This window comes from Nyctereutes procyonoides, unplaced genomic scaffold (genome assembly GCF_905146905.1).
Source record: "Nyctereutes procyonoides isolate TBG_1078 unplaced genomic scaffold, NYPRO_anot_genome, whole genome shotgun sequence".
NCBI classification, from domain to species: Eukaryota; Metazoa; Chordata; class Mammalia; order Carnivora; family Canidae; genus Nyctereutes; species Nyctereutes procyonoides.
The window spans coordinates 12,872,793-12,885,365 of NW_026575030.1; the positions used below are offsets into that span (position 1 = coordinate 12,872,793).

A 12,573-nucleotide genomic window follows, 5' to 3' on the forward strand; every position below is an offset into this window, starting at 1 on the left:
AAATAAATAACAGCCTAAGGAAGAAAAACCTACGTTTAATTGGGGTTCCCGAGGGCGCCGAAAGGGACAGAGGGCCAGAATATGTATTTGAACAAATCCTAGCTGAAAACTTTCCCAATCTGGGAAGGGAAACAGGCATTCAGATCCAGGAAATACAGAGATCCCCCCCTATAATCAATAAAAACCGTTCAACACCTCGACATTTAATAATGAAGCTTGCAAATTCCAAAGATAAAGAGAAGATCCTTAAAGCAGCAAGAGACAAGAAGTCCCTGACTTTCATGGGGAGGAATATTAGGGTAACAGCAGACCTCTCCACAGAGACGTGGCAGGCCAGAAAGGGCTGGCAGGATATATTCAGGGTCCTAAATGAGAAGAACATGCAACCAAGAATACTTTATCCAGCAAGGCTCTCATTCAAAATGGAAGGAGAGATAAAGAGCTTCCAAGACAGGCAGGAACTGAAAGAATATGTGACCTCCAAACCAGCTCTGCAAGAAATTTTAAGGGGGACTCTTAAAATTCCCCTTTAAGAAGAAGTTCAGTGGAACAATCCACAAAAACAAGGACTAAATAGATATCGTGATGACACTAAACTCATATCTGTCAATAGTAACTCTGAACGTGAACGGGCTTAATGACCCCATCAAAAGGCGCAGGGTTTCAGACTGGATAAAAAAGCAGGACCCATCTATGTGCTGTCTACAAGAGACTCATTTTAGACAGAAGGACACCTACAACTTGAAAATAAAAGGTTGGAGAGCCATTTACCATTCAAATGGTCCTCAAAAGAAAGCAAGGGTAGCCATCCTTATATCAGATAAACTAAAATTTACCCGAAGACTGTAGTGAGAGATGAAGAGGGACACTATATCATACTTAAAGGATCTATCCAACAAGAGGACTTAACAATCCTCAATATATATGCCCCGAATGTGGGAGCTGCCAAATACTTAAACGAATTATTAACCAAAGTGAAGAAATACTTATATAATAATACACTTATACTTGGTGACTTCAATCTAGCTCTTTCTACCCTTGATAGGTCTTCTAAGCACAACATCTCCAAAGAAACGAGAGCTTTAAATGATACACTGGACCAGATAGATTTCACAGATATCTACAGAACGTTACATCCAAACTCAACTGAATACACATTCTTCTCAAGTGCACATGGAACTTTCTCCAGAATAGACCACATACTGGGTCACAAATCGGGTCTGAACCGATACCAAAAGATTGGGATCGTCCCCTGCATATTCTCAGACCATAACGCCTTGAAATTAGAACTAAATCACAACAAGAAGTTTGGAAGGACCTCAAACACGTGGAGGTTAAGGACCATCCTGCTAAAAGATGAAAGTGTCAACCAGGAAATTAAGGAAGAATTAAAAAGCTTCATGGAAACTAAGGAGAATGAAGATACAACTGTTCAAAATCTTTGGGATGCAGCAAAAGCAGTCCTGAAGGGGAAATACATTGCAATACAAGCATCCATTCAAAAACTGGAAAGAACTCAAATACAAAAGCTAACCTTACACATAAAGGAGCTAGAGAAAAAACAGCAAATTGACCCGACACCCAGCAGAAGAAGAGAGTTAATTAAAATTCGAGCAGAACTCAACGAAATTGAGACCAGAAGAACTGTGGAACAGATCAATAGAACCAGGAGTCGGTTCTTTGAAAGAATTAATAATATAGATAAACCATTAGCCAACCTTATTAAAAAGAAGAGAGAGAAGACTCAAATTAATAAAATCATGACTGAGAAAGGAGAGATCACTACCAACACCAAGGAAATACAAACGATTTTAAAAACATATTATGGACAGCTCTACGCCAATAAATTAGGCAATCTAGAAGAAATGCATGCATTCCTGGAAAGCCACAAACTACCAAAACTGGAACAGGAAGAAATAGAAAACCTGAACAGGCCAATAACCAGGGAGGAAATTGAAGCAGTCATCAAAAACCTCCCAAGACACAAGAGTCCAGGGCCAGATGGCTTCCCAGGGGAATTCTATCAAACGTTTAAAGAAGAAATCATACCTATTCTCCTAAAGCTGTCTGGAAAGATAGAAAGAGATGGAGTACTTCCAAATTCATTCTATGAGGCCAGCATCACCTTAATTCCAAAACCAGACAAAGACCCCACCAAAAAGGAGAATTACAGACCAATATCCCTGATGAACATGGATGCAAAAATTCTCAACAAGATACTAGCCAATAGGATCCAACAACACATTAAGAAAATTATTCACCATGACCAAGTAGGATTTATCCCCGGGACACAAGGCTGCTTCAACACTCGTAAAACAATCAATGTGATTCACCATATCAGCAAGAGAAAAACTAAGAACCATATGATCCTCTCATTAGATGCAGAGAAAGCATTTGACAAAATACAGCATCCATTCCTGATCAAAACTCTTCAGAGTGTAGGGATAGAGGGAACTTTCCTCGACATCTTAAAAGCCATCTACAAAAAGCCCACAGCAAATATCATTCTCCATGGGGAAGCACTGGGAGCCTTTCCCCTAAGATCAGGAACAAGACAGGGATGGCCACTCTCACCACTGCTATTCAACATAGTACTGGAAGTCCTAGCCTCAGCAATCAGACAACAAAAAGACATTAAAGGCATTCAAATTGGCAAAGAAGAAGTCAAACTCTCCCTCTTCGCTGATGACATGATACTCTACATAGAAAACCCAAAAGCCTCCACCCCAAGATTGCTAGAACTCATACAGCGATTTGGCAGTGTGGCAGGATACAAAATCAATGCCTAGAAAACAATGGCATATCTATACACTAACTGAAGGAAGAGAAATTAAGGAGTCAATCCCATTTACAATTGCACCCAAAAGCATAAGATACCTAGGAATAAACCGAACCAAAGAGGTAAAGGATCTATACCCTAAAAACTATAGAGCACTTCTGAAAGAAATTGAGGAAGACACAAAGAGATGGAAAAATATTCCATGCTCATGGATTGGCAGAAATAATATTGTGAAAATGTCAATGTTACCCAGGGCAATTTACATGTTTAATGCAATCCCTATCAAAATACCATGGACTTTCTTCAGAGACTTAGAACAAATTATTTTAAGATTTGTGTGGAATCAGAAAAGACCCCGAATAGCCAGGGGAATTTTAAAACAGAAAAGCATGTATGGGGACATCACAATGCCAGATTTCAGGTTTTATTACAAAGCTGTGGTCATCAAGACAGTGTGGTACTGGCACAAAAACAGACACATAGATCAATGGAACAGAATAGAGAACCCAGAAGTGGACCCTGAACTTTATGGTCAACTAATATTCGATAAAGGAGGAAAGACGATCCACTGGAAGAAAGACAGTCTCTTCAATAAATGGTGCTGGGAAAATTGGACATCCACATGCAGAAGAAAGAAACTAGACCACTCCCTTGCACCATACACAAAGATAAACTCAAAATGGATGAAAGATCTAAATGTGAGACAAGATTCCATCAAAATCCTAGAGGAGAACACAGGCAACACCCTTTTTGAACTTGGCCACGGTAACTTCTTGCAAGATACATCCACGAAAGCAAAAGAAACAAAAGCAAAAATGAACTATTGGGACTTCATCAAGATAAGAAGCTTTTGCACAGCAAAGGATACAGTCAACAGAACTCAAAGACAACCTACAGAATGGGAGAAGATATTTGCAAATAACATATCAGATAAAGGGCTAGTTTCCAAAATCTATAAAGAACTTATTAAACTCAACACCAAAGAAACAAACAATCCAATCATGAAATGGGCAAAAGACATGAAGAGAAATCTCACAGAGGAAGACATAGACATGGCCAACATGCACATGAGAAAATGCTCTGCATCACTTGCCATCAGGGAAATACAAATCAAAACCACAATGAGATACCACCTCACACCAGTGAGAATGGGGAAAATTAACAAGACAGGAAACCACAAATGTTGGAGAGGATGCGGAGAAAAGGGAACCCTCTTACACTGTTGGTGGGAATGTGAACTGGTGCAGCCACTCTGGAAAACTGTGTGGAGGTTCCTCAAAGAGTTAAAAATAGACCTGCCCTACGACCCAGCAATTGCACTGTTAGGGATTTACCCCAAAGATTCAGATGCAATGAAATGCCGGGGCACCTGCACCCCGATGTTTCTAGCAGCCATGTCCACAATAGCCAAACTGTGGAAGGAGCCTCGGTGCCCATCGAAAGATGAATGGATAAAGAAGATGTGGTCTATGTATATAATGGAATATTCCTCAGCCATTAGAAACGACAAATACCACCATTTGCTTCAAGGTGGATGGACCTGGAGGGTATTATGCTGAGTGAAGTAAGTCAATCGGAGAAAGACAAACAGTGTATGTTCTCATTTATTTGGGGAATATGAATAATAGTGAAAGGGAATATAAGGGAAGGGAGAAGAAATGTGTGGGAAATATCAGAAAGGGAGACAGAACATAGAGACTCCTAACTCTGGGAAACGAACTGGGGGGTGGGTGGGGGGTGGGGGTGAATGGGTGACGGGCACTGAGGTGGACACTTGACGGGATGAGCACTGGGTGTTATTCTGTATGTTGGTAAATTGAACACCAATAAAAATTAATTTATTAAAAAAATACTTTCTTGATATCATCTGATGCCAAATTGTATTTGCTTATGTTTTGCTTGTCTTTGTGTGTGTGTGTGTGTGTGTGTGTGTGTGTGTGTAAGTCTACACATAGTGTTTGGTGTGTCTCTTGCATCCCTATCTTCTTTTTACTATCTTTTTTTTTAAGGAAACTGAGTCATATGTTCCCACATTCTGGATTTAGCTAATTGCATCCTTGGAGTGTTGGTGAGCATGTTTCTTTACCTCTTTTTGTAAATTAATGTTTAATTTTTGGAACTTGATTAGATCGCCTTCAGATTTTTGGCAAGTCTGATGTAGTGCTATGAATTTCTGATTATATTACATTAGAGACACCTTAGTAATTACTTTGGGGAATGTTGAGATTGATCTGTGAGTTTGGGTATTGTTAATTTAATCCATCCATTACAAAGTCCTCTGTCAACTTATTTTTTTAACGGAATATTAAGTTACCATCAAATATATTCCATACAAGAAAGGAAGGATATGATTTGTACTTTTTCCAATTTTTAGAATAGGACTTTGTTCTCTAGCATCTTCCAGGGGTGACCAAGGGACTTAGAGAGATAGATCAATGATAAATAAGTAGATGATAGATAGATAGATATTTAGATAGATAATAGATAAAAAACTAGCAGATTGTATATCTTCAAATATATAAATACAGTCATTAATTTTTTGATACTCAAATTCTTACATCAAATTGACTCCAGTACCATTTTTTACATACTCTAATTTTTATAGCTTTCTTATTTTCAAACAAAAAAGGCATTCTAATCTCATTCTGTCCAAACATAAACTCAGTAAAACCCTTCTTCCTTTTAGTGGGAAAATGTGTTTAGAAACCATAGTCTGTGCATTAGAGTGCTTCCAGTACTTGCAGTGGTCCAAATGTGAAAATACATCATTAAAAATATTAAATAATGAGTTCATACTGATACTACCAACTTAAATTAAAATTTCAGTTATATTTTTTTACATTTTACATTTTTATTTTTATGGTAAAATTTTAGCTTCTGTTGTCATTGACAACATAATTAGCTATTAGTTGTTCTTGATATGTATAATAGTTTAATAAATCAATACCAATATTATTTAACATGAAGGCAGTTTAATATATTTTAATATTTTTGCTAATTTTTTCTGATAAATATATCCTATTTTCTACTAATCAAGTTACTGTTTTCAACGTGTTTAAGTTTGTGAATTTATAATAAAACTAAAAATATTTTCATTAGTCGCTTGTGAAAGGTAGTAGGGGACAACTCGTGTTTTGAAGCTGATAAAGAGGAAGCATCAGCTATCACTCTGTTTTTTCATATAATCTTGTTTATTGTAAACTAATAATTAATTGATAAATAATATTTCATTTTTATAAAATGCTCCCAGTAATAAATCAAGAAAGAATGATAGATCAGCAACATACAAATGTGTGTTTTTGGGCAAAGTCCTTATGTTTTATGAGCTTATTTATAGTATTTATAAGAGGGGATGCTTATTACAGTCTTCCCTCAGCTATCTCCCTGTAACTGAGCCAAAATTTCAGGATAAAGTGTATTAGGAATGGTAGGCTAACTAAGGTAGTAATTAGTCCCCAAATATCAATGCCTTAGTAAAATAAAAGGGCTTTTTAATACCTCCTCCTCCCATTACATGCCATGTGACCCTGTTCCATGAATTCAAAGATGATACAATCTACCTCTATAACTCCATTTCCTTTTAGGTCCTTGTGATGGTCTATTTGGAGTTTGGTTAGCTAAGTGATTTCCTTTGATCAAAATTGCATTGAGCAAACATTGCAGTCAGAGGCCTGACAATTGCTTGCCATTTTGTTGATTTTGGAGCCTTTATTTATGGGAATTTGCATCTGAAAGACCACAGAGGGAGAACCACAGAACCCCAACAAGCTCTGCTGACCCAGGAGCTAGGAGCAGACAAACATGCAGGCCTCATATGACATTCTGAACCTGACCAGGAACTTCCCAGATTAGCCCAGACCTGTAGAATCCTGGAATGATTGTTGTTTTAAGTTAGTTTTTTCAATGGTTTATTATATGGCAATAGATAACTGATACACTGAGAATATTAAATAAAACAAGATTAGCCAATATTATAATAGTGTGATAATACCAGGTTCATTTTATTACTTTGCACTCTTTACATGAATTCCAAACATTCTGTAAAGAAAAGTTACAAAGAAATGACTGAATGTCAGTATCACCTGAAACAATTGTTAATTAATTTGTTTTCATTTCTCTTCACAGTGTTTAAAGATTTCTTTTTTTCTATACCTGATTTTTAAAAAAAATACTTAAAATATTTGTTTTGTTTCAAAACTTAAAATATAAATATCCACAACGTTCTAGCTTTCATCTCTGTACCCTCTCCTCATCCTTTCTTTCTCTCCCCTTAGGTATCCATTTATATTAGTTGTTACATTAATATTTTGGGAGGCATTTTAGAGATTTGTTAGTGAATTTGTAACTGATACAAATACAGTTAAATTTGTAATTGATACATATACAACTAGGCAAATGAGAGAATAAGGCAGTTATTAATTTAAAGAAAAACATTTGTTTCAGAAAAAGAAAATTAATCACTTTATAAGATTAGCTACTTGTGAATAGCATGTAAATTGTCACATCAATGTAAACAGTATCCACTGATATAACTAAAACTATAATACAACTATATTGGAAGTTTGGGAATGGGGGAAAGTTCTTTGAATATGGGGAGTGAGTGAGAAGCCAGTCTTATCTCTTATGCTGTGAATATTTATGTGAATAAATAACCTGTATAAGTGAAAAAAAAAAAACCCAAGAAATAGCAATTTGGACGTGTTATACAGAGAAAGAAACAGTCAATATCAAAAGAATGAACTAAGAACTAAAAGTCATCATCTCTGCAGAAGGGAGGTAGAACCTGTTTGTTGGTTTTTCACAACGAGCCTTGTGATTATCTTCTGAGTGTCTCTTTGAAGTCTTACTAGTTGTATGAAGTACTCTCTTTCTTATACTTATGGCCCCTTGAGAAATTAATGCATTGAGAGTTTATCAGCTATCTATTGCTGTGTAATGACTTATAGCAAAACTTGGCATCTGGAAACAACAGATATTAATATCTCATAGTTTCCCTGGGTTCTTGAAAAATTTAGCTGGATGGATCTGGCTCAATCTCTCATATGTCTGCAATTAAGATGTCAGTCAGAAATGCAATCATTTTGGTGTTTGACTCTGGAAATCTGCTTCAGGGCTCAGTCACATGGCATGCCCAGAAGACTTCAAGCTCACTCACGTGGGCCTTTTCCCAGGACAGCCTCGGGACAGAACACTTGGCTTTTCTGACAGCAAATGATCCAGGAGCATCCAAGATGGAGGCCACAGCCTTTTTAAAATCTAGTCTTGGAAATGACATCTATCACCTTTGTCATATTCTGTTAGAGGCATCTCCGTAAGTTCAGCCCACACACAAGAGGAGAGCATTAATTCAGGAACAAAATATGAATGCTAAGGATGTGGATAAGATGAATTATCTTAGAGGTTGCTTACCGCAGGAGAAGTGGCTTCTCCCAGTTCCCATAAGTAAGTGTAAGTGGTAGCCCTATGATGCAAAATCACCCAATATGATTCCAGGGCTCATGTTCTTTTTTTTTTTATTTTTTTATTATTTTTTTAAAAAATTAATTTTTATTGGTGTTCAATTTACCAACATACAGAATAACACCCAGTGCTCATCCCGTCAAGTGTCCCCCTCAGTGCCCGTCACCCATTCACCCCCACCGCCCGCCCTCCTCCCCCTCCACCACCCCTAATTCGTTTCCCAGAGTTAGGAGTCTTTATGTTCTGTCTCCCTTTCTGATATTTCCCACACATTTCTTCTCCCTTCCCTTATATTCCCTTTCACTATTATTCATATTCCCCAAATGAATGAGAACATACACTGTTTGTCTTTCTCCGATTGACTTATTTCACTCAGCATAATACCCTCCAGTTCCATCCACGTGGAAGCAAATGGTGGGTATTTGTCGTTTCTAATGGCTGAGTAATATTCCATTGTATACATAGACCACATCTTCTTCATTCGTCTTTCGATGGACACCGAGGCTCCTTCCACAGTTTGGCTATTGTGGACATGGCTGCTAGAAACATCGGGGTGCAGGTGTCCCGGCATTTCATTGCATCTGAATCTTTGGGGTAAATCCCTAACAGTGCAATTGCTGGGTCGTAGGGCAGGTCTATTTTTAACTCTTTGAGGAACCTCCACACAGTTTTCCAGAGTGGCTGCACCAGTTCACATTCCCACCAACAGTGTAAGAGGGTTCCCTTTTCTCCGCATCCTCTCCAACATTTGTGGTTTCCTGTCTTGTTAATTTTCCCCATTCTCACTGGTGTGAGGTGGTATCTCATTGTGGTTTTGATTTGTATTTCCCTGATGGCAAGTGATGCAGAGCATTTTCTCATGTGCATGTTGGCCATGTCTATGTCTTCCTCTGTGAGATTTCTCTTCATGTCTTTTGCCCATTTCATGATTGGATTGTTTGTTTCTTTGGTGTTGAGTTTAATAAGTTCTTTATAGATTTTGGAAACTAGCCCTTTATCTGATATGTTATTTGCAAATATCTTCTCCCATTCTGTAGGTTGTCTTTGAGTTCTGTTGACTGTATCCTTTGCTGTGCAAAAGCTTCTTATCTTGATGAAGTCCCAATAGTTCATTTTTGCTTTTGTTTCTTTTGCTTTCGTGGATGTATCTTGCAAGAAGTTACCGTGGCCAAGTTCAAAAAGGGTGTTGCCTGTGTTCTCCTCTAGGATTTTGATGGAATCTTGTCTCACATTTAGATCTTTCATCCATTTTGAGTTTATCTTTGTGTATGGTGCAAGGGAGTGGTCTAGTTTCTTTCTTCTGCATGTGGATGTCCAATTTTCCCAGCACCATTTATTGAAGAGACTGTCTTTCTTCCAGTGGATCATCTTTCCTCCTTTATCGAATATTAGTTGACCATAAAGTTCAGGGTCCACTTCTGGGTTCTCTATTCTGTTCCATTGATCTATGTGTCTGTTTTTGTGCAGGGCTCATGTTCTTAACCACTACGTAACTCCCACATGTTGCCTGCATGGTCTTTACCCTGCAGGGGAAAGCAGTACCACCTTTCACGCCATCTTGGAAGTGTAGGGGTGGTGGGTGGGATAACAACACATAAGAGCTGACTTTCATATGTGTGGCACACAGCCAGGTATGTTAGATTTGGGCAAACAGAAGTAAACTATATGTTATACTCAATATATAGGATGAAAACTATGACTCACCCATTTACCTCTGGTTCCGAAAGTGTGCATGACTGTAAGAAAGAATTATAGGAGTACAAGGATAACCTTGAATTCACTCTAATTTATAAAAAGTCAAACCCTCTCAAGCTTTAGCACTTTATTGGTAATGAATTATCTGAGGCACCCCTCACACTTGATCATGACAAAGTACAGCTTCATATTTCTGGGATGGGGCATTAGTCACAGGGGCATGTTGGCTAAGGTGAAGAGTTGGTGCTATATCTTTAAAGCTGTTGGGAGCCACTGAACTGTTTTAAGCAGGGGGGATGACATAATTGGATATGTACTTGCTGCTCTGAGCTATACCATTTTGTCTAAAACATCAGATGACATTCTACATTCTCATGCATGAGACAGCAGATGCCTCCTTTACACACCACCAAATTCGTTCATGTTACTCTAATGAGATTTATAAATTTCTCATATCTATATATTGGTCAAAGTACCCTATCTCAAGGCACCCGTGTCTGCCTCTCTCTGTGCACATAAACAACTTTGTGGCTATAGTCAGGCTGTGAGTTTTCTACGGCACAGACTGATTGCCTCATTCATGGTCTGTTGTCAGGTGGCAACCCCGTTGTTGACACATATTAGGAACTCAGGCTGTTAAGTAAAAATGGACTCTACTTGATGTGGCACCTGCTCTATGTTTTAGGGACTATACTGAGTTCTGGATGTGCAGAAATAAGATAATGTCATTTTATTTTATTAATTAAAAAGTCATGACCATATATATTCATTCAGTTTTTCATTCACTAATCAAACACTTTTGAACTCCTATGAATGTGGCACTGTGTCAGGTGCTGGGACACAGCATCATACGGTACAGGGCCACAGCTCTTACAGCTTCTGGGATCCTTGGGGAGACAGAACAGTGTATGATGATCCTACCTCAGTACAGGCTCCTACATGAGTGCAGAAAAGGACCACAGTCGAAGGAAGGGGAGACTTTTTGGAGGAGGAACCTCTGAGCTGTTCAGAAGAATGGATGCTAGGCAGAATGGAGAGGCAATTCCATTAAGTATTGGGACAGTGGGTTGCTAAGAATTGAGTGGGGGGAGTGGGAAATCAAGGTTATTTAAGGGGAAAGAATCAACAATGAAAGTAAATATTAGTAGGAATTACTGATCCCTCCAAAATGATACACAGAGCCTCCCAAAGCTTCATCTCTGCTGTCTTTGTGTCTTTTCAGCTCTGTATGAGCAATCCTGCGAGGGATACAGGCATCAAGGGAACACAGCTGGCTTCTTCTACATCGATTCTGATGGCAGCGGGCCATTGGGACCCCTCCAAGTGTACTGCAACATCACAGGTAAGGATCAGAGTCTCCACTCATGCTTAACCTAGCTGTGTGATGGTACACAGCAGAGGGAGGGCCACTGGAAGGGGACGTGTGTAAATAAAAATGTAAAGAACCAACTTCAGGGAGGGTGTATTTAAGTAAATAATAGAAATTAGGAGCTCAATTATCTTCATGAGAGAGGAAGACTTAAAGGTCTTGATCACATTCTGCAGAACCACAAATTTACTATAACGCATTTTCTGTAGAGCTTGCCAAGGACATTTTCTCTCTTAAAACTCAAAAGCAGAAAGAAAAGAAAAACAACTAAATAAACAAAAAACAAAACTCAAAATCAATAAGGGAACTTTGAGTCAGGAAGTGAGAAAGTGTGATTCATGTCTGGCCTTGGGGATAGTGTGAATCCTTTATGCCCTCTGGGCTTCAGTTGATCATCAGTGAAATGGGAAAAGTAGCTCCTTCTTCCCAGAGTTGAGGATTAGACACAATCATGAGTATTGGAGAAAGTAGCCAGGCTAGTCATCCAGTAGAAGCCTAATTAAAAAAAAAAAAAAAAAGAAAAGAAAAAAAAAAGTGAGCTATTTGCATTTTCCTGGCCACTCCTTTCTTTCTAAAGTGCAGAAAGATATAGTGAGAATCAATTGTTCATTGGATTTAGAAACAATATATGATCACTAAGTTATTCTGAACAGTAATTCCATGAAGCCAAAACCTGATGCAATAGTTGTTGAAAATACAGCAGTGCAGGTACACTCTCTATTGTGAGTGTCCTTAATTGGCATATACACATTTTTGTGTGTTTGTCTCAGGCACTTACCTTTGGAAATGACAGCAGAATCGGGTAATAAAGTAGGAAAGTAGGGGATATTAAGGCTCACTGAGTCCTCAGGCCTCAGGCTTTCCTGCAACAAGGCACACACATTCAAAGAGCTCTTTCTGTAGTCACAGGCTGGAGTGGGCACTGAGGGCACGCAGAGAAATAAGACATGGACACTCTCACTTAGGAAGCAATAATATTGGGAAAAATGCCATGCACTTTCACAGATACAAATGCAAGCAAACCATTGCAAAAATGGTGATTATGGGCACTTAGCAATTTGGTCATCTGGATACAAACAGCCGCACTTTTTCTGCAGTAGATGCTAGTTACACAGAATTAGATGCATTTCATCACGTTTCCCTAATACTTCATTTCTCCAAACTGCATATATGCTGGCTGCTTCTCAACTGTCCCATAACATAATTAGAATTTGTGACACTGTTTGCTTTTCTTTGTTACGGTAACCTATAGTGTTAAACCATAGGTGAA

General features: G+C 38.4%; 1 protein-coding gene across 1 annotated transcript in view; it reads left to right on the top strand.

The window, feature by feature from the left end:
* The window catches only part of CNTNAP5 (contactin associated protein family member 5), a 798,328-nt gene that overhangs the window by 512,625 nt on the left and 273,130 nt on the right, over positions 1-12,573 (top strand). The window contains exon 12 of the mRNA XM_055316368.1: positions 11,157-11,276. Within this exon, the coding sequence (XP_055172343.1) occupies positions 11,157-11,276 (120 nt within the window). The remainder of the gene's footprint in view (positions 1-11,156; positions 11,277-12,573) is intronic.